The 24,358-nt window shown below is 29.7% G+C and overlaps 1 protein-coding gene across 1 annotated transcript in view; it reads right to left on the bottom strand.

Annotated features, from left to right (window-relative positions):
* Nucleotides 1-1,228: 1,228 nt before the first annotated feature.
* The window catches only part of LOC142322622 (uncharacterized), a 71,197-nt gene continuing 48,067 nt past the window's right edge, over nucleotides 1,229-24,358 (bottom strand). The window contains exons 3-8 of the mRNA XM_075361698.1: nucleotides 13,610-13,690; nucleotides 11,548-11,644; nucleotides 7,557-7,656; nucleotides 6,037-6,205; nucleotides 3,123-3,280; nucleotides 1,229-1,384 (exon numbers count right to left, since the gene is read on the bottom strand). Coding sequence (XP_075217813.1) covers nucleotides 1,229-1,384; nucleotides 3,123-3,280; nucleotides 6,037-6,205; nucleotides 7,557-7,656; nucleotides 11,548-11,644; nucleotides 13,610-13,690 — 761 coding nt within the window. The remainder of the gene's footprint in view (nucleotides 1,385-3,122; nucleotides 3,281-6,036; nucleotides 6,206-7,556; nucleotides 7,657-11,547; nucleotides 11,645-13,609; nucleotides 13,691-24,358) is intronic.

Below are 24,358 nucleotides of genomic sequence, written 5' to 3'. Positions count from 1 at the left end.
CTCCACAGGAAGCCCATTATTATTAAAAAGAAATTTAAAAAAAAAAAATTTATTTTATTTTAACGTAAATCTAATTCTATTATTTTTATAATGTTATTCATTCGATTGATTTGAATCATTCAGTTCAAACCCAGCTCACAGTGTGATACAGGCTCACAGTTCCCAGCTCATTAATTCAATTCATTAAAGTTTGTACTTCAACCGGCAAAATTTCACTACTACATACATATATATATATATATATATTGTCTATGACACTTCTGGTAACGTAAGGATCCCAACATGGGTTCATACATCTAAATCAGTTTTCCTGTAGAGCTACTACGGTGGAACAAATTATCATACATACATACACCCTAAATACGTTTCTCTCCTATTTGGGCAGTTGTGTAAAAATAGGTATATCCTTAATAAAAGAATCTGTCACATAGTTAAAGCTGACACACATATATGACCAATAATAAATGATACTATCTTTGTCACAAAATTAATCTATCATTCTGATATTTTTTAACAGAAATGATCAAATAGCTTTTTGATCATTTAGAAAGAAAATTCCCAAGGGCAGCATTTTTTTTTATTTTCCAACTAATTAATCTTAATAAAAAAATTAAATTTGAGGATGCTTCATGAATTGTTTATATCTTCATATAAGCAATATAGTTACAATATATACATAACTGTATATTTTGTTAATGAAAAGAAAAAAAACCTGACAGTCACAGTTTTTATAACAAGTTTTGGTCAAAACTATCAGTTAATAATTATTTTTTATAGTTTCTTATAACATTTTTTAGTTGCAGAATTTATTTCAAATTTTTAATTCCTTTAAAATTTTTGAAATGAGTATGTAACTTACTATTACATAATTAGAGAAAATAAATAGGATGTTATTTATAGAACTAAATAACAATGTTGTTATTTCTCAGGAGAAAAAACCACCAGTATTATATAAGTTGTTCACAGCATTCAAATAACTGTAACACTAAGTAACTTCCAATGCTCTCCTACTGGCTGCTACTTGTGTCTTCCCTTCAGATCAGGGAATAAACTTTGAACGTCATAAATAAATTCATTCTTTATTTAAACATATAAACTTTATTAATTTAACTTTTATGATTTTTATAAATTATTTTAAACTACAGTAATACAAATTTGAATAATACTGCAATTAGTTCATAATTACAGACAACAATAAATAGATATTATGGTAAAAATATTTTTGGCATTACACCATGACTTTATCAATCCATGGTACAAATTTTTGTATATTTGTGTACACTCCAGGTAGATGTTCTCTTCCACATCCGATACCCCATGATACAAGTCCGATTAGTACCTTTTTGCCATCCATAGTTGTTGTCAAGGGACCCCCTGAGTCTCCCTAAAATACATGTACATTAAAAAAAAAGATTATAGTTGTATTTATTATAAAACCATAATATACAATTAGTTTTTATAAAAATAATTTTAATGTTTTTGTAGTTTATTTAGATCTACAGGAAGGGCTCAAATGTACTTTCAGAATCAGAATTAGAGCATAAATGTGACACATCAGAAGAAACCAAGTCCTTTTTTTTATTTTTTAAATAGGTCATACAAAGCCAAAATTTATCAACAAGAACTGTAAGGCTTGTTAGGTGATTAACACATTTTCAGTGAAAACTAATAATACTACTGAAAATCATAATCTTGCCTTTGATTTATTTACTGCATGCTTTTGTATTCTTATTCATTTTTTTTTTTTTTTAATGTGAAAATTTCACTGATTTTTTTTTTGTATGTATTCATTTCAAGTTGACAAAGATCAAGGTAAACGATGTTATGATTTAATAAATAAATAAATCTACCCTTTCTACAAGTACTCATACTGATTAATATTTAATTATTTAATAATATAATTAAGTAAATGATAGTAATAAAATGCATAACATAATAGAAAAAATAGTAATTAAAAGTATGGTAAAAGTTTTTAGTTATATTAAAATGAGCAATAAGACATTTATTCTGTGCTTTTTTTTTATCTAGTTCATAAACATAAGTAAAATAATACTTATACACAAATTCAATTAAAGAAACAGTATTATATTGACTTGTTTCATTAGTCACTATATAAACAAGCAAATCTGGGTAGAAAAACATTATTCAAATGATATATCTATCAGATCAGAACAGTTATTGACAAGAAATTTATCAAATTTTGCACACATCTGAACTAGTCATAATTATTTACAGCAGCTTGTCAAGGTATGGTGTACTTGCTTCATGTGCAAAAGTTATTAGAGAAATGGTTCATTCAAAACCTACTGAAATTTTGAAGCTGAAAGGTCATATCAAGTGGTTAGTTAGGAAGAAAAAAGGGATAAAGCATAATTAAAAATCTAATTTAAAATACAACTTGTTTTCTTAATACATGCTTCAAGATAATTTTGAAACTGGAAAACAATTCCTTCATCAGTAGAGCAAAAGATGGTGCTGCTATTAATGGTCATCTTTGAAGCTATTTGAGAATCTATTCTCTATGTGGTCAAATAGTATATATCTGTTTTCTATAATGGTCTTATAAGATGTTCTTTTTGTCAAATTTTATGTGTTAACAAATTTTATAACATTTGAGTTGAACTCATTGTTTTTATGTGTTATGGATAAAATTTGCATTTTCCATGATAATCATTTTCCAGGGTTCACTATGTGTAAGCATATGTGTATGTGCACGCACGTGCATGTGTGTGATTTCTGTAAGGTGATTTACAAAAGTTGAGTCTGTTATTATGTGCAGTGTCTGTATGCATTCTTTGTATCTGCAGGTGAAAGTAAGTTCAGGCTTATGAAAAGAAAAATCTAAGGCTTCTGCATAATTGGAATAAATATCAGATTAAATAACAAATTAATATGCTATATAACAAGTAATCAGAATTTGATTAGAATAAATACCATAAAAAAATTAAAATGAAAACTTCAGTAGTTAATTCAATGGAGAAAATACATTGATATGAATGTTTGTGGTTGGTATAGTATATTGCTAACCTACTAGAGGTAAGTATATTCTTACCAGCTGGCCACTTTATACATTTTTTTAAACAAATGAAATGAAACAAAATAAAAAATGGTTTTTTTTGTACCTGACAGCTATCACGACCTCCTTCTTTGAAACCAGCACATAAAAAGACATCATGTATTTTTTCTCTTCTGCCAGCAGCTCTAAACCATGTTTGGCACCTGTCATTAGGTATCACTTCCACATCTACCTCTTGTAGAACTGTTGGCACAGTCGATACACCTACAATAAAGCAAGTTAAAAATTAAATATAAATAATCAACCATACCTTCTCCTTTAAAACTACTTAAATTTATAAATACAATGGAGATTTGATTAAAAAAGGTAGAAAGGGCCGACTCATATGTCTGTCATCACAAGTAGCAAATTTTATACAATTTATCTATTATCATGTCTACTTTCTATACAAGAATATTGCTGTAAATTTACTAGAATAGAACACACTGTTACTTCATATATGGGTAATATCGTTACATTGATGTTAACTAAGACTCAATCCTAGTAGTGATTAATTCAATAAAGCCATGTAAATATAAAAAAAATATTAAGTTATTCTTTAACAAATTTTTAATAATAATCATACAATTCAATCAAAGTAGATCAAAAAGGAACAAAACATACTTTAACAGTGAACTTTCATAACTTGAATCATAAAGGTATTAAAAATTAGTAAAAGCAAAAAATGATTTGAGCCACTGATTTTTTTTGTTTCGTAAAAATCTCAAAATAACACATGAATATAAAAAAGAAATGCTGTTTTTAAAGGGTAAGGTATGAATTTCAGAACATAGCATAAGATGGTGAATAATTACAATTTATAAGCCTATAAATTACTTGGGTTATATTAATGTAAAAAATTCTTTAAGCATGAAGAAACACACAGCAAAGGGCTAATGGTAACTGAGTAACATCTAAAACACAAAAAATTAAAAATATCTACTAATTTACCTTTTCTGATCTTAAATTCCTCTCATACAACTGATCTAGGTAGTAAGAGAAAAGAAATATAAAAAAAAAAAAAATAAATAATAAAATAAATTGTTTCAGATTTTTAGGCCTAACAAATAAAAAATTTTTTGAAACCCCAGATTAACATTTAAGGTAATAAATCTGGCAGTCTAGAAATTGCAAACTTAATGTTTAATGCTTGGGTAAATGTTTTTACGATCCAAACTACACAAGCACGCGCGCGCGCGCACACACACACATTGAAGTTGGATAATTCTTTTGCATGTATTTTAATTTGCATGCCATATTTCAAAATGATATGTTGTTAAGGTAAAACATACATCAAACGAACAAGCAAGCAAGTGTCATGAGAGATATTAAATAAAACCTGTTCTATTTGGTCCATAAATTTTTATTAATAATTAAAAATTAAATTAAAATCTTTGAATCTGTTTTACTGGCTAAATAATTCTTTTTTATTAATTTCAAAATATACTGCAGTGAAGCTGGATGCAATTCCTAAACACAATTGGTAGACGATAATTTTCAATAAAGAGCAAAGAAAGATCAGTTGAATGAAAAATAGTGATGTAGAAATGAAAATAATTTTAGGAAATATAAATGCAGCTTACAGAAAAAATACAGAATTTTTGAAGAAGCGGAATCAAAATGTAACATCAAGGGTCTAGATGAAAGATCATTGTTTGAGAAAAAGGAGTGTGAACAGATGGAAGGAATATAGAGAAGATTGTGTAGAGGGGAAATTATCTGAATATGTGCTAGAGAAAGAAACGAAAGATTTCATTTTGAAGGAGACTCATAATACAATCTAAATTTGCATTTACTTTTTAAATTTTATATGGTAAGATTAATAAAAGAACAAGAAGAGAAATTTGATAGCAGAGTAACAGTTCAGGGGCCAAATCATAATTGGAATGTTGATTCCCTGATGGTATTGTTATTTTGACTGAAAGTAAGAATATATTAGAGAAGACTTGCATCGGCCGGGAAACTTTTTATGCAAAACAAGAAGTTTGCTGGTATCAAACAGGTTGAGAAATTAAAAGGAAGTTAAAGCTACAAGATGAGTGAAAAATAGAAATAAACAGCTAATTGCTTTGGACAGTTTAGATAACTAATGATAGAGAATCGTGAAAACATTTTGAACATTGCAGCTTATAGGTAGCAACAACTTCATATTGAGATTTTAATGTTTTTTTTTTAGGTAGGAATAAGTATGGCTACCACTATTAAGCTGACAAATGTAATAGATGCAGTGTCAATGTAACCAGAAATTTTTATGAAAGAAATCAGTACTTTCAGGCGTTCCTAGAAATACTCAAAACCAACTTTCTTAAGATAATTATATAAAACATGCAGGAGTGCCTAGTTTCATCTGGGTGGTAGTCATAAACCGTCATCACCTACTGACTGGAGCGGTGAAAATTATTTCTATGAAAAAATTGTGTGAATCAACACATATAAAGAACAATTTTTATTAACTTTTTTTTTGCACAGTGGGACCATTTCATCAGGAATTAAAGAACTGATTAAAATGTTACACCCATTAATTTTTTCATTTGAAATTTTTATAAAATGAATTCTGAGTAAATGATGGAAAAATTGCTTTGTTAATCAGGAAGCAGAGCCTTGTTTGAAATAAAAAAAAAAAATGGTCTGTTTCTTTGGTGTTTTAATTTTTTTGTTTCAATTGATCCTGAATTACTAATGGTAAAGGGGGTAATAAATCTAGGGGGCATAGGTGGGGAGACAACTTACATAGCACTTGTAATTGGTAAGCTTTTAAAGGTGAAGGACTTTTTGTGATCTCTTCAGTAATTAGTGGTATAAAAAACAAATAAAACAACTCAGTCTTTATATAATAGCACAGATTTCATGAGTAAAAGTTGTAAAAGTAATAAGAAGAATGATCATCGAAAGAAAAAAAAAATTTCAAAATGAAAAACATCAATCTTGTTCCATAATTAAGTTTCAAAACTATTAATTTGTAATAAAAACATATAACATACCATGTCTTGTTCTTCCCCACCCTGCCACAGTTGCTGTCTTTCCAACAAGTTTTACTTTAATATCAGGAAGACAAACTGGAATAATATGCTGCTTGAATTGAACTGGTTTATCCAACTTTACTAATGCAAGATCATTTCTGAAGTCAGTTGGACTATATTGGGGATGTACCTAAAACAAAAACATAAATAAAGCTTAAGACATTGTTTATAACACTTAAAACTACGTTCCAATATATACAGGCAGTATAAAAAAAGGTTGTCCAATATTTTGGTAATGTGTACTCATACTTAGGTTTGGAAACTGTTATTTTGTGTTTTTTAAATATAAATTTATACATCCAGAATGGATTGAGCTATTTAAAAAAATTTAAACTAATATTCTCTACAAAATAAATAAGTATGAAAATTTTACAAGATAGACGTCTTAATTTTCCACTTCCTGGTAGCATAAGAACTGTTAGAGTGCTAGAAAGTAATTGCATATTAGTTAAAATTTTAAGCATTTCATTATGAACAAAATAAGATCTTGTTTTTTTAAATTAGACTTCAAATATCTGAGTTGTAATTGAAAATGATTTTTCCTTAGATTATTCCATTCCTCAGAGACATCCATTTTCAAATTTTCTTACTTTGAAACCTTTACACAGTTTATTTCATCATTTTCTCTTTCTTTCTAATTTTAATACTCATGCTGTTCACTTGGAAGAATTCAGTCTGTGTCATCATCTGCTCTGAGGAAGTTTACCGTATTTATGACAGATAATTATAAAAATCTGGTAATTGCTCTGTCTCTAAGTCTTTTAAGCATTATGTCATTTACTTGATTTTTAAACCAGATTTTAGCTATCCAAAATCATGCTCTTCACAGAATTCTATCAATCTTTCTCTTCTCTCATTACATCTACCTATACCAAATTCTTCTCTACATTATCATGTCTTTCTCTACCTATTAAATTATATAGCTACTCATCATTATTGTCCTATCTTAAATTTCATACTTTTCCAGATAGATCTTTTTCTTATATATTCTGTTAACAACTTTTTCATCAGTAACAGTTGTTGGTGCGCGCGTGCATGCATGTATCAAGACCTTGATTGTTGTCACTCTCTCAATTTTGAGAATCTCTCTTTGATAATGTACATCAACTTCTTTCTTATATTATTCAAACTTTTCCTTCACAACTCATTCCGCCTTTGCGAGTCAGATTCTATTAGTAATACATTTTTGTGTGAGGGAGAATGAAAGAAACTTCCTTTTTGGGTGGAACGGAATAAAGGACTAAAAAATTAAAACTTAATTATTATTTACATTATTCTACAATTTATTTTACATTTCATGTGTACTTATTGAATTTAACTTTCTGATTAACGGCTTTTTTATATAATACATATTCAAATCTTGAATTTCTTACAATCACAATATTATTATAATTAAAAGCATAATTATTTACTATAAAAAAATGATGTAAATATATTTAATAATATTAAAAGTAACAAAATAAAAAGATATATATAAATACCTCTTTCCTTTCAACACTATATTCCTCATGATGAAGTCGTTCTGTCTGGTCTCTTACGTCCCATTCACCAAGACGGACCTTTAAATTATTATTGGCTGTCCTAAAAAAATTTAAAAGTTATTGAATTAAGTACATTATTTAATTACATGTAAACAATTTGGGATAAGATTTCTGGAATGGCAAAAAACACATGCTTTTTAATACATAAACACTCATCTCCAGAAATTCAAAATTGAAAATATAATATTATTATTTTACATATGTATATATATAAAAATATAGGCAGAGTGGGCCACGAAAAAGTATCTCCGCCAAAATGTGGCATATTAAATAGAATATTAACATCATAAGTTTGTGCACAGGACATTGGGGTGGAAAATTAGTTCAAAAGAAGAGAACATACATTCTTACGTAAGAACTCCCTTCCTGTGGGTTATGTGATCATCTCTCCCTGTCTTCCCTTCAGTGCTTCGACCATCAGTTCATTCTGAGATCGAGAAGGTAAGGTATGTTGTATTGTGCATGCGTTAGCAATGTATTCGATACCAGAGTGAATGAATATTGTAGAGTCGCACATAAGAACTGATTCTTTAAAGGAGACACAGGAGTTATTCTAAAAAGTGTTTCCAAATTGTTCTATCACAGCTAATCACAGCCTTCAGCAAGTGGTGAAGAAATGGTACCAAACAGGATCTGTTGTAAGTGCAACAAAGAATAGTGTGTCATCTGTCCACAATCCTGAACTTCGTGCACACTGAAGTGATGCTTCATAGTCTTCAGAAGTCTATCAGAGAACTACTGCAACAGGTCGGGGTGTATAAAACAACCTATAGACATGTCCTGAAGAGTTGAAATTGAAACTGTACTGAATCACAGTTGTCCCCGACGGGGAGTCTTAATCTTTAAGACTTGGAGGTAACGTCCTCATGGTGCTAGCCTATGCAGCCTTTTTCCCACTACATACTGAGTTGCTAAACCTTTTACACCTTACAAATACATTACACCACAAACACTACACAAATTACAACATACAAACTTACAAAAAAACACAACATTTTACACTGTTTCTTCTTATATATACACCCGGTGGTGTTGCGACACTTTACGAAACGCAACCGTAACCCAAGGTGGAAACTATCGGGCCAAAGGATGGATGGCTCTACGTCGTGAGTCTCGAACGAAGTCCTCTGGGCCCCTGGACGAACCCAGTTGTATTTAGCTCTAGGCTCTGTATGCGTGGGCTCTACAGAGGTGGTCTTATATTTCTCTGATTCTCGTGGGACCAAGATTTCAAATCCTATAATAAATTCTATGATAGTGGTCCATCTGACAAAAACCATCAAAAATAGTGTAGTGAAAATGTCTCGTTCGATGTTGTCTGACAAGGATAACAGTTCTGAAAAATGTTTTAATTTAAATGGTGACTAATCCAGTCTACCATATAAGAACATCAGATTTGTAGTTCTTCGAAATAATTGGGAAGGTGGCGCCCTTCATAAGGTCTCGGTTTTCCTGATTAACAAAATTGTAAGGGTTCAAGTGATTCCCCGAAGAGCATCAGGAAATTACGAGACGGATCGATATTGATTGAAATATTTAATGATGAGCAGAGTCGATCTCTCTTACGTCTCACTAATATGGGCGGTGTAAATACAGAGTGATTCAGGAGGATAAGGCAATACTTTGACAACTCATTCTAGAGGCTAAAAATAAGAAAAAAGTTCATATAAACATATGTCTGAAAACGCTTCGTTAGCGAGTTATACAGAGTGAAAGATTTCGCCCGAGTTTCAGTTCCTCCGGGTAATTAAGGCTTTCTGAAATTCTGGGAAGGTCAATTAAGGGGCAAATTCAATTGTTTCTTATGGTTTTTGAGCAGGGAAATCGAAAAAATATGGGTCCCAGAACTGTAACTCTCTTAGATGTTTCACTATCGTCTAATGCTTGCTTCCGCCCACTTAAAACTTTATCCATTATTCTGTATAAATCTACTGCCGTGAATATTTAATACTGAGAATTACAATTAACACGCGAATTACAATATACACATTCACAATAGATTTGATAGCGATAGAAGGATCGACTCAACTGAGCTGGCTGGAATTGAACGAGGTGCAGTATTTAACACGTTTGCGCAGACGGTCGCGCAGACTTTCCAGAATTTTTGAGACAAACGAACTTCTCGTGAACCCGCGAAAATGTTTGATATGGTGGACGTAAGACAGAGAGCAATAGAGAGGCATGGATTCTGATTTTGTCAATGCAGCGGTCAGTGTTGCCAAACATGAATAAATTTACTTATTCTTGGTAATTTTTAAGGTTTGTAATTAAAGGTACGTAATGTAGCTTTAGCGTCAAAATACTCAGAATACATTATTATTGTATACATTGCTATTGTACTAGTGTGGGGAGGGCGAGAAAATTGGGTCGCAAATACTGAAAGGATGAGAAACGCTGTTGTAATATATTGATTTTTAAAAAAAAAATTTTTATTTTAAACGTACCTTTAAAATTAGATAGGTTTATCTTGTTTTTTGTCATTTTTAAATTTTGTTTTAAGTTTGTTTTTAGTTTTTATTATAAAGTTAGAAACTTAAAATCTTTATTTTCTCCTGCTGATAATGTAGTTACATTAGGTGAGCACAAATGAAACAAGATCTTCATTTTCTGTAAATCAAATTCTGTTAAAATCTTTTTTTTTAGTTAAATGCAACTGACCTCTTTTAAAGAGATAACATCCTGCTAACAAAGCACTGAAAGAAAGCTTTGTAATGCCCCTTCATTTCTACCCATTTATTAATAATAATAATAATACTGTAATTAGTATTAAATAATAATACTAATAACAAAAAAGTGTTGTATTGTAAGATAATACTACATCTATTGTAGTTTATAGTTTTACAACACCTAGAACATCTTAGGGAATAACATGATGGAAATTGAAGGATGTGAGGTAAGAATAAAACACCAATAGCCATTTTTAATATTCAATTTCTTGTACATCACTGAGATTACTTTCTTTAGGGAAGAGATTAACTAAATGCTGTTGGCATTTTTTTAAAGAGTAATAACCGTAGAATTCTATATAACTTAAAAAACTGATAAATGAAAATTAAAAAAAATGATTTAAATAATATTTTTAATTGAAATCAGATGTAACTGTGTTTACAAAGATGATTAAAGTAGATAACTGTAGTGGAGAAAAGTTTATTTGTACGTTTGGATCTGTAATCTGAATAAAAGTTGAATTATACGGTGCTATGAGGAGGTAGGCTAGTACCTGATTTTCTGAATATACGCATGTGATTTTAAAATGGTAGAGAATCCACTTCACCAAGTACAACAGGATAGCTGCAGATGCTCAGCATTTATACATATTTGACACCATTTGTTTGATAAAAAACTTCAAAGGGACATACAATTCAGAGCCTGGTTGAGTGTCTCACTGGCCTCAGTAAAATCCTGGGATGCACTGAATACTTTCACAACAATAGTTCTGAAATAGTTTTGATGTTAGAGTAAGTTGGAAAAGTAAGCTACCTGACACTAATCATCTCAGTTCCCTTGCAAAGGGGGAAAGTAGATTCCTCCTTCAATGACATTGATGAAGCTTCTCTGATATCAATGAAATCAGAAGTACACTTAAGACTCCCTGCAAAGTAATACTGATGGTAGTTTTGCAGGATGAGATGTTGAGATAAGAGAGCAAAGGGATGTAAGAGAGCAAAGAGATGATTTTAGTAAGTAAAAAACTTATGTTCCTGGAGATCATATGCTTTCCAGATTTCTCAAAGATTTTCATCTACCCTTAAAATAAAAAACTAACAAACCATATACACAAGTTTTTGAGAGCATTCTTGAAAAGGAACTGACTTTTGAACATTTTTGAATCTACTGATTCTAAAACGATAATCATTTTTAAAATTGATGTCCACACTTACAACACTTATCAATCAAAGGGTTGGAGAAAATATAGATAAAAAATACTTACGTAGCAACACAGTGAGCAGCAGTTACAACCCATCTATTGTTAAGTAATGCACCACCACATGAAAGTTTCTTTGACAAAAATCCAGATTTTATGATAGCTGCCTAAAACAGAACACTTGTACAGCACAATTTGCATCTAATTAAAGAATCTCTTTACTACAGATATTTACATATTTTCAAAATATCTTAGTACACAGGATGTTAAAAAAGACCATGGCAATTTTTATAGCGTGTCATCTGGCAATATAAGAGGAAAATACGTTTTATATATAATAAAACAGAAGAAATTGAGGTTATTATTACAATAATTAATATCCTTGAAAAATATTAATTTTTCAAAGATATTGAAAGGATACTTTATATACTTAATAAAGTAACAGATGCAAACATAATTTAATTAATTCGGCTATAAAGTAAATTTAACATTGATGAGATTAAAATTTGTACATTGGGCTCTTTGACATTAAAAGAGAAGTTAGGTTACATTATATTATAGTAAGGAATTAGTGGTTAGTCTAAAATTATTTTTGTAGGTAAAACTATTACAATATAGTTATGTGCTAACAATATATGCTATTATTGTAACAATAAATTGTTAGCATATTGAGTTAGACATGTACACACAATAAGTTACTATTTTTGTTTTTTTTTGTTTAAAGAATTTGTGTATGCAAGGCTAGCAGATTTGTTGTGGAACATGCAGGTTCATCAATGTGTATATAACTGGATATTTTCCCAGACATGAGGTCTGTAAGACACAATTGACTCAATTTATGCATATATACATACACTAATAAAATACACACACACACATACTGGGAGCCAACTTACTTTCCACTCTACCACTACAGTTGCTGGGCTAGACCCCATTTTTCTTCTAGCAAAAAAGAATACAATGTTGATGATATATTATATAAAACTATATATATAACTATATATATATATTATATAAAAAATGTGGACAAAAAAAGAGTGCACGTGCACACACACACACACACACACACACACACACACACACACATATATATATATATATATATATATATATTATAGACAGCATAAATATGAAATGCTGAACCTAGACCATCAACAAAAAAAATTTATCTGGAGCCAACCCTAATTACAAAAAGCGTAAACTAAAGATGATTATGACTCCAACCTACTGCTGTCAATAAACATTTTTTAATTAAAAAAAAAAAAATATTCTGTAATTTGAAAGTCATAAAAATTGTGTACAACAGTAGCAAAATAAGTTAGATGCATAAAAAGGTTTTTGACCCATAACAATCAATCAGAAAGATTGAAAAGAAGCAGTGGGTTGTGAGGAGTCACTGATTGTATATCTCATGAGTCAGTGAACTAAGATGACTATGCTGTGGAAGTTTTAAGTCACTGTGTGCAACAACTTTTTACTTAGTATTAAAGCTTTTCTATGAACTCATGATGATTATAAAATATGATATATGTGAATAAAATTTTGTATGAGCTTCAGGAAACCAAGTACCAAAACACTTTAGATATTTCAGCTTCTTTGAACACTATTTGAAAAATTTAGGAAGACTGTACACCAGTACAACAAATGAAAATCTAATGTGGGAAAATACTATAAAAAAAGAACTGTTAGTGAGGATCACTATTTAATCATCCATTTGATCTAAAAACAGGTAGGATGAGTTAAGAAAGCTGCCAAGCAATTTTCATGTGTGATGTGAATGTGCACTATATCGCTGCAAAGTTCATCTTCAGAATTCTAATATCAGAACAGAAGCAACAGCATAACATTGTGTGCCAAAGCTTAGAAAAACCACAACGATGGTTTACAAATGTCATGTAAACCAGGACTACACAAAGGAGAAAAAAAAACAGGCAGTTAAACCACTTTAAGCAATGGTTGCTATTCTTTTAAAATCAGAATACTTTTGGATGTGTTTGGAATATGACAGAGGAATTAATGCAAAGTCCCACTACTACTTTGAGTAGAATTGAAGACAAATGGACTTTTCAGTTCTACCGTGTAACAGTAAAAAATACAATACACATTATCTAAATAATATTCATATAACTTGCCTGCCATGGATGTGTCCCAAAATTTGAACTATGTCCTCCAACAATTCTATGACTTCTTGTATAGAGTTCACCACAACCTGAAACCCATTTTCCAAATTTAAATTAATTGAAATAAATCAATGTAAAGATAAAGGACCTTTCTCATACAACATAAGTAATAACCATCAAGAAAATAATTATGCCAGTCACATGCAAATAAAAATAAATTAATTTAGTTAAGATTTATTAATCCATGTATTAGGATGGGTATCAATCCATTTTAGGTTAAGACGACAAAGAGATAAAACATCTTGAAACTTACAGATCCAAAGGTATATATTAGGAGAAATGCACAATAAATATATATGAAACTAGAAAACTATGTGTACAAATAACTGTAAATTCAACAAATACTAAGCTTCAACAATGTGTACAGTGTTTAGAATGATAGTGATTGGAGTTCTGAAGCATTATTTTGAAGCACGTAAGATAATACATGCTGATGCTAGTTGTATATCTTATGAACAAATCTTTCTTTTAATGTGTGAGTTTCTAATGATGTTCTACCTCTGGTCTGTAAGTCATCTGCTATCAGATTGATATGCAGCTTGAAACATGTAATACAGATTAAAGAAGGCTAAATTGTTAGTTTCATATTATGGTAACTATAAAATTCTTATAGTTACCACACACATTATATGAGATTTTATACAGGGACCATAAAATTTAAGAGATGAGTTGTTTCAAGTATCCTTGAATAGAATGAGTAAATATAGACCATAATGTTGAAAAGGAAATATTTTAACAAAACAATTCATATATTACTAGCAAATTACATTTTGTTAAAAAATATACGATTGCTATGAAAAATGAATATTACAAAATCTTCAGGCAAAAATTGTTTGGTTTGAAAGTTATTTGTTGCTCGTTTTGTCACACTTAAATAATAGTAATAATAATTTCATTGCTCATCATATAGTAATAAGCATACGTAACTGTCATCAGTATATATCTGTTCTGGTGTTAGTTATGCTAAAATGTGAAAGATATGCTACAGTAATGCTTAACTTTAAAATTGCAAATTGTAAAATGTAATAAAACTAATTACCCAGATTAGCAGAGACCAAAGATCATCTGGCTAGGAGGAGAATCTAGATCAGTATTGTAATAATAAAAAGAGAATTTTATTTTAGTTTTATAGTCTAAAAAACAACCCTGCTGTTTGCATTTAGTTTGGTTTAACATATTTATGTTTTCACTGATTTATTTAAAAAAAGAAAGAAACACACCATTTCAATAGGAAAAATGTATACATGTATTTTTGTGTAAATTATAATTTGAAGTTAAGTCAAGTAAAGGTCAAGTAAATTATAATTTTTTTTTATGAAAAATGATAATTAATCTTAAAAAATATAAAACTTCAAGGGCAGATGACAGGTATAAGAAAATTGAAATTGACAGTAAAAGATAATTTTTTTGATATTCTTTATAAATACTACAGTACATATAAACTTTAAGACATAATAAGATTGTTATGAATTCATAAAGCTTATGTTTAATTAAGTTTAATTTAACAAAAAGAAAATTGTAAAGTTTAATGTAGCAATGAAGTTTTAAGTCTTTACATAAATATGATTTTTTCAGATTTAGACTGGTACTCTAATCTAAAACAGAGCAAATTATAAATAATTAGTTTTAAGAAACAAAACTGAAAGATAGTAATGAATTGAAAGATAACATGAAAAATTATAACAGTAATCCTAAAAATAGATTCTTAAATTATGTAAATTGGCAGATTTTTTTTGTTTCAATTAGTCACAAGGTGAATTATAACAATATAATACTTAAAAGCTGCACTACAAGAATACTAAAAGTGACACAGTATTATACTGACAAGCTTCATAGCAAAAACAAAAATATGGCGACATATACAAGTTCTGCCATATTTATGCAGTTAGATGGTAATTGTTAGTTATGCTTTCTCACCACTACCTTCATTAATGACTGTATTAAAATTATTACACAAGCCACAGTGACTGCGGTAACTTAGTTACACACTACTATGTTTTTCATAGATAAGATCTAATGACTCATTGCGATTATTCAGTGCTGTTCTTTTAAAAGAAAGAAATAAAGAAAAGATAACTTTTCTTAATTCTTCTATTATTAGCTAAACATTATAATTACAGTTAGATTAACAGCCAAATATTAATAATTGATGTATTTTAAACTTTTTCAGTCCATAAAAGCCATCATTAATGTAGTACTTCTAGTATTCAAGTAGAATGGCCCAAGTATTTCAGATAAAAACACCTAAATATCTAAATATAAAGTTTTGAACTAACAGTGCAATGTGCATGCGGGAATGTGCACAATTTTCAGTGAATTCTACTGATATATGACAATAAGGTGTGAACTGTGAAAGTATGCGATTGAAAAATAGAGAAAAAGATTTAATATAAAATAAATAATTTAGTAAACTTTAATTTACTAGGAAAATATAAAATCAGGAAATTAATTACTAGCAAAATATTATTATTTAAAACAAATATTTAATATAATTAAATAGTTACATTTGTTGACAAAAAAAAGAGTAATTGATTGTAGTATTTTCAGAATTGGTCACCTGGACTTTCTCGGCATAAAACAAAATTAACAGAATAAATTATTATGGAATAGTAAAGTTAGGAATGGAATAGTAAATAAAGGGTTTACCCTCAAATCATTACAGATTCATGATTAATTATAAAAGATAAATCGTTAATTTATTAAATTAAGTTATCATTGGGGGGCGGGTTATATGTAACACAAAAATTAATATTTATATTATTTCCCAGATAATCATACCTAATTTATAACACACAAGGCTGCAGATTAAAAGCTTTACAAGTTTGATTTAAATTTGATGGAATTCTAGACTCCTAAAAGAGCTTAGATTTTATAATGTAATATTTTAATTGAACTACTCAGAGGGGAATATTTCCAAAACTAAATTTACGATTTTTTTCTTCTCATAAGTAATTTATAAAATCAACAACATTTTTCCAGGAAAACTTCATTCTGAAGTTCATTGATTCTGAAGAATCAGCGTATACAATTCTTTGCTGTCGTACTTGTTCATGATTTATCATGGGAGGGCGTATCAATAAATTTAGTTACACTTTGAATATAAATTCAATCTGTTTAAATCATTTATTAATGTTTCTCTCCATTGACAAACTATTCAGTATTTAATTCATGAATAGCCTCATTTATTGTACAGGATAGAAATTTAGAGATTGATCTCTGATAAATAATGTTTTTACATTTTAATTATACAAAAACACGTCTTTATTTTAATATAACATGTATGGGTTTGTGTAGTCATTTGTTCATCGATTATTCTAAATAAATTGTATGTGGTTATATTTTTATAAAATGATACTTCTGGCAGTTAAAGATTGATATGATCTCAGCATAGTGAAAGACCAAAAACAAGAGCTGACAATAATACATTTGAGTTAAATGAACAAGAAACAAACAGATAATAGTCTCCATTAAAAGGCTTCACTTTATTTTAATAAACTGCCTGATAATATAAATCAATAAAAAAGTAAAGAATTTACTGGGAATCTTAAAACTTATTACAGCTGTCTTATACTCAAAAGAATTTTAATGTGAATGAATAAAAGTTTTAATGGTAATGGTATATTATTATATTTATAAAGTTACAATTGTATTTATTATTAAGTTTTGCTAGACTTATTAATTGTAAGTTTTTAAAGTTAATGTTTATGTAGTTAACAATTTACTGTAAAAGAATTAAATCAGCAATATGAATACATGTAGTAAACATTTCATTTATTTCAGAACTGCGTCATTACATTTTATTCTTAATTATTACTTAATTATTATTTTTGTACCAAATTCTAAGGCATGCCTACAATTTTTATGATATTTAACCTGATGTATGGGTCTAATGTGATTAAAATTATATTCTTCTTTGTAACAAAAGACAACAACCTATATCTAACTATACATATATGTAAAATTATAAATTAAATATCTATAAAGTGTGTTGTTATAATTTTGAACTGCTTTAAATCTAGATTATACATTTGGGATTTTTTCTAATCTGCTGTCTAGTTGATAATTCTGAATAATATTATCTGTGTAACCCTACTATTTAGTCAATTTTTAACAGTTTTCCTGACAGAATGACAAATTTTGATGAACTTGCTTCACAGATTTTCTTGATACATTGTTTTATTAACTATTACAATCAGCAAAGAGAATATTCTATTTAGTTTCTCCTTAACAGTATATTAAGGTTACTATGATGTTGCAGTAAGAATGAACTGAGAAGCTTACAACAGATTTTTTTTACCGACATCATGTGGGAAACCTGTATGGGCCACATTCCTGCACTTTATTTTAGTCAGGTTTATTTTATTTTACTTTAGTCATATGGTCCTTATATGGCCATGTCCTTAGTTTGGAAAGTGATGGTGCATGTACAGTTGACTTTCATCTTATGCTATCACATCAGGATATATTGTAAATCAGAACTGAACAACATATAATGGCTAGGAAACATAACTAAAGAATTAACAACATTAAAATTTGGAACGGCTGCTGCTTTGATCTATTGACCTTCCTTGTAGAAAGGCTAGGCAAATCTCTGTATGACCTGAAAGTTATGATATAATCATAAAAAAATGATCTGTATTATATTACAAACAAAATTTAATTACAGCTTACAATAATAAATGTATTTTTGAATCATTCAGGGCAATTTTCTTTTTTATTAGAATACATTTTAAAATTTAGAAAGACCTTGTGTCCTCCTGGACATCACAACCAGCACTCTGAGTGCTTCAGTGGTTTGAGAAGCAGAATTAAACTTAATCTCATAAATATATGGCTATATTAAATAATTATTTACAAACATCACATAATTATACAGAGTCCGGCATATAAATCTGACTATTTTGTAGTAATTGTTATGTTGCCACCACTGTCAATGAGAAGGCGGGAGTGTTGTACATCGACATGTCTATTCATGCTACCCACCGGGTTGGTCTAGTGGTGAACGCGTCTTCCCAAATCAGCTGATTTGGAAGTCGAGAGTTCCAGCGTTCAAGTCCTACTAAAGCCAGTTATTTTTACACGGAAAACTAAATCGTGGATACCGGTGTTCTTTGGTGGTTGGGTTTCAATTAACCACACATCTCAGGAATGGTCGAACTGAGAATGTACAAGACTTCAGTTCATTTACACTCATACATATCATCCTCTGAAGAATTATCTAAACGGTAGTTACCTGAGGCTAAACAGGAAAGAAAGAAAGGTCTATTCATGCTATTTCAGTAGCCAGTATGTCGTAGTCGGGTGAATAACGAGTGTTTGTGATTTAAGCCTATTTTAAAAATAATGACTCGGTTATTGTAACACAGCGTTTATTTCGCAGACATTTCAATTTTAATCGACACGCGCCTGTTCCTAGTAGGAATACGACATTATGGGTGAAGAATTTTAGGAACACATCGTCTGCTTTAAAAATGAAACCAACAGGACGAAAACGGACTGAGAACGCCTGAAAATATTAACGCTGTAAGGTTAGCTGTTACGCGGTCTCCACGACGTTCAGCAGCGAGACATGCTGCTGCGCTAGCCATTTCTGATCGAAGTGTACGACGAATTCTTCATGCCGACCTGAAATTCCATCCATATAAGATGATGTTAGTGCAGCAACTTAATGCAAATGAATGGGCGTCTCGCAAAGCAGCTTGCGAGGTCATCCTCGAAAATGTCCACCAGGATGTCATTATTCTTTAAAGTGACGAGGCGCATTTTCATCTGTCAGGATTTGTGAATAAACAAAATTACCGTTATTGGGCTTCGCATAATCCACGGCAAATTCTTGAAAAACCACTTCACAGTCAATATGTTACAGTGTGGTGTGCGGTTTCAAAGTTCGGCATAATTGACCCATATTTTTTTGAGGAGTTAAATCGCAGAGTAACAGTAACATCTCATCGATACGTAAACATGTTGAATGAATTTCTGCGACCGAAACTGAATGACTTCAAGGACATGAAATTTGGTTTCAACAGGATGTTATCACCGCCCATACGGCGAGAATCGCGATGGATGTTCTGCGAGAAACGTTTCCTGGACGTTTGATTTCCCAATTTGGCGACATTCCTTGCGCAGCGTGTTCACCTGATCTGGTTCTTTGTGATTTTTTTCTGTGGGGGTATCTCAAACATAAAGTCTTCTGTAGTCGACCACAGTCAATTGCAGAACTCAAGGAGGCCATTCAACGGGAAATTGAAGCAGTTCCACAGGTGATGATTGAGCGAGCAATGCCAAATTTTAGAATGAGGTTAAGTGAGTGTGTGAGGAGTAATAGAAAACATTTGGACGACATAATATTCAAATAAAAAAAATCTATGTAAGTAATTCACCATAAATTGCAAAAATTGATCTTTAATTTGATATATTAAATGTTTTAATAGTACGAAACAGTTTAATTATTATCCCTCAAAAATCGTCAGGTTCATATGCCGGACCCTGTAAATGGAAAAATACATATATAAACTCTGAACCAGATTGTCTCTTTTTTAATAAATATAACTTGTAAACTTATTAGAAGATATCCAAAGATTATTAGTTAATTTACAACTATAAGGAAGTATAAAATATAAGGAAAGAAAAACTAGAGTACATAAATCAGATAATGTAGGATGTAGTGAATATTTTGAGATTAAAAAGATTAATGCAGACTCAAGTGGAATACAGAATTGCATCAATTGAAAAATAAATTAAAAGGATACAGATTTCCTAACATATATTTTGCTGACATATATAAATTGATTTAGAGATACTAACATCATTAGTTTTACTAGGTGTAGCAAGGACATAAAGTATTACTGTTAAAAAATAAGTAGTTTATTACAGTTTCTAACATTTTATGCACCAAGGATTTTTTAATTTTGAGAAGGAGCAGTGCCAATGCCTATGTGCTTTGGCCTCTGAGAATTATTGTGCAAATCGTATTATATCAGATTTTACTTTTCTGAGAATAAAATGTAAAAAATGGAGCGTTGAGGGCAAGTGTTTCCCCTTTCAGATATGCAGTTACAGTCGTGAAGTAAAAATAAAAATAATTTTACTTAACTGTATTTTCACACTTCACATCTTCTATTATATTTTTTTAAATAAGTTGAAATATTCAGCATCAATGAATAATTATTTAGTTCTATAATGTTCCCTACAAAACTGACTTCCAACGGTTTCTGCCATTATAACAGTACAAACAAAGATTTTTACAAACTAACTGCTGCAATATTAGTGACTATTAAACGTTTTCACAGAAGGCCCTGTCCTCAGTTTTACAAGAACATCTTTATAATATATTGATGCAAAACAACATCGATTTGAGAATTGGGATTTTATCACAGCTAATTTCATTAAAGGAATTTTCCTTTTAATGTAACCATATAGAAAAGTGAACTGAAATCATGAAAAAAATCAAACCTAAATTTTATAAAATTTATATAATGTTGCTTGAATCACATAATTTATGTGAAAAATCTTTTTTTAATAAAGAGAGAGAATGCTTAAAGAGTATTGTTAAATATTTTAACTGCACTACCAAAGTGAATGTAATAAATTTACCGATCCAGTGTAACTGTGCTGTGCCAATGTCAAAGAATGTGCAATACTGTGCGTAGTGAGAATGTGAAGTATGAAAGCAATTCTCTTTTACCCCTATATCCAGAATGCGATGAAGAGGTCGATTCCGGTCGCGGTGGACTTACTATATCTGGTAAGGGTGTTGCAGCAGATACTGTCATCGAGAAGGGTGGTCTAATCTGTGGTCTGTTGAAGGAATTTAAAGTGTGCCAGACAGTTGTAGGACGCTGCACATTATGTGATGGTACGTGATGGTAAACATTAGTATGTGTTGATGGTGATTGAGGCTGGTATGTTGTATGAAATTGGTTGTGGTTCTGGTTATGATGGTAATGAGGTCGAATGTTTATGGGATATTGTAAAACAGGCTTGATTTCATTGGTGTGCGAGTACGTGGTGAACTGATGATGATTCTGAGACTCTGAACTTTGAGCTTGATTGAAACCAATTCCGTTAAGTGAAGGTTTTTGTTGATCGAACAGAAACTGCAGGGCTACAAAAATAATTATTTTTTGTAATTAACAGCATTAAAAGCAGTTTCTAAAAGCGCATATGCTAAATTAATAAATCACATTTAAGATTGTTACAAGTAATTAATTTGATAAACCAGTTATAATAAAGAACAAAACTCAAATTCATTGACGCATACATACACGTATGTACCAACACACATGAACATGCTCAGTGTTTCAGATAATTTAATCATACCTTTTCATGGTGTAATAACAAAAAATGCATATATCTTCAATTGTAAAATAATGTAGAATAAGTATTCTGTTACATAAACCACATGCATACATTAATGAACATGCACACGTTACAGTAATAGTTATAACAGCATAAAGATTCTTTCCAGATAATTCTATTAATAACCTTAATACATAAGTATTAAACACAGGACAGAGAAAAAATATCCATTTCTAGAGAAGAAAAATCAGTTTCAGACTGCACTTTTTTTAATCTGTTAAAAGAAATAACAAAAACCAAAATATGGACGCACATATTCTACTTACTATTTTTTACATGTCCACAGCACAATAGACCCAGATGTTATTTCAATAATGTTACAATTTTATAGAAGTAACATCTCATTCTTTGTTGAGAATGTGCACAGGAAATAGACATCTCTATATAATTATAAGTGTCCTACTTTTGTGAGTTTCCTTTCTATAAATTAATATATTTAAAGAAAATTAAAGAAATGATTTGCATAAAACATATATATCACATAAACTCTGTGAAAGTTCTATTAATTTTTTTTTCAGAAACATTCATAAATTATGTTTTTAACATTAATGCAGTTATTGTTTTTTTTATGTAAAATATCAAATCGGTTAAGTAAAAAATATTAATCAGCAGTATATGTGTTAAATGATGAGGTTGGAAGTCTTATTGAGGTTAGGATGCAACTTCTGAGGAGAACAACAATGAAGATTATTGGAATACAGAATAATTTGAGCTATAAGATCTAGAAAGTGATATAAACAATAGAAATTTTGTTAACAACATAAGTGCACCGTTATGCACTTATATACTAGCTTGAACAATTCTAAATGTGCAGTCATAAAGTTACATGCAGATTCTTGTAGTATTATTAAAAAAAATAGTAATATGATCTATGTAGGACACCAAAGATGTAGAGCAATTGATGATCTTAAAGCTAGACCTTGTGGAAATTGTACGCAAATTGGTTATACTACAAAAAATGCACTAATCAATCTGCCTAAAATGCAGTGGCAAACATAAAACTAATGACTGTAAACAACCCTGTGTGAAGTGTCCAAACTGCACATACAGGAATGATGTGAAACAAAAAATAGAAGTACAAATCATGCTGCTATAGATGCTGAAAATAGTGACTGGTTGAAATATAAAACGAAATGATTGAGTTGACTGACTATCCAATGAGCTTCAAATAGTTTGATAAAAAAAAAAAAAAAAAAAAAATGTAACTGTTATCAACTGGAATGAGAGGAAAGGAAAATAAACTTAGAAATAAATGGATTATATCAGGTTTAATCACCTTTTGTAAAACTAAAGAGCTTTTGTAACATATATTGAAAAAAATCCAAATAGTTTAGTGCTGAAAGATGAGTATAAAATATAAGGTAACGGATTAGACAAAGTAATTACTAAGGCCAAAATTAGACATGAAAAAACAGTAGTTCAAACAGCATCAAATAATGATGAAATTTATAAAACTATATAAATAATAAAACAAATCAGAAATCTTTCTACTAATTCAAAAAGAAAAGTTGAATACATCATTGATAAGAATAGGAGATTAAAAAATCCTAAGGAAATAACTGATAGTTTTGACACATTTTTAAAACATCTTGCATCAACCTTAGCAAATAAAATAACTATTCTAAAAGATGCAAAACTAAAGTTACCAGATTACAGCAATAGAAGTATTTTTATGAAACCTACGAAATGAGATAATCCAAAAAATGTAAAATAAAGTTGATATAAATGTAAACATTTAAAAAAAACTGAATAGCTTTATAACTACTTGAACATATTTTCAATCTATGTATAGAAAAATCTATTTAGTTTTCCGCTTTAAAAGTAGCAGAGGTTAAACCAATATTCAAATCTTGAGAAATATTTTTAACCACAAACTATAGACTGATATCTGTATATCCAATATATCAAAAACATAGAAAATGACTTTTAAAATAAAAGATTTTTCAGTTTTATCAATGAACGTAGGATTATTTCAACAAATAATATGACTGTTAAAAACAAGGACACAAAGTATGCTCTAAGTTATATTAATAATTTTATTTATGAAAAATTGAACTTAGAGAACCATTTATTAACTGCTACCACCTTTTTAGCTTTGTCTGAGATGTTTGATAATGTAAGTCATAAAATTTTGTTCCAAAAGTTATGTAGATTTGGCATTAGATCGAATTAAAAGTTACTTGTCAAATAGAAAACAAACAAACAAAAATATTAAATATTAACAGCTCTGAAGTTGAATTAATTACTGGTGTATCCCAGAGTACTATACTTGTACCTATTTTTTCTACTATATATTAATGATACACTGAATTGAGCTGATAGTGAGATTAGTAGCATAC

The sequence above is a fragment of the Lycorma delicatula genome, chromosome 4, assembly GCF_047948215.1.
Source record: "Lycorma delicatula isolate Av1 chromosome 4, ASM4794821v1, whole genome shotgun sequence".
Taxonomy (NCBI): Eukaryota; Metazoa; Arthropoda; class Insecta; order Hemiptera; family Fulgoridae; genus Lycorma; species Lycorma delicatula.
Note: the sequence above shows the minus strand (reverse complement) of the source record. Positions and strands in the feature narration are given on the sequence as shown.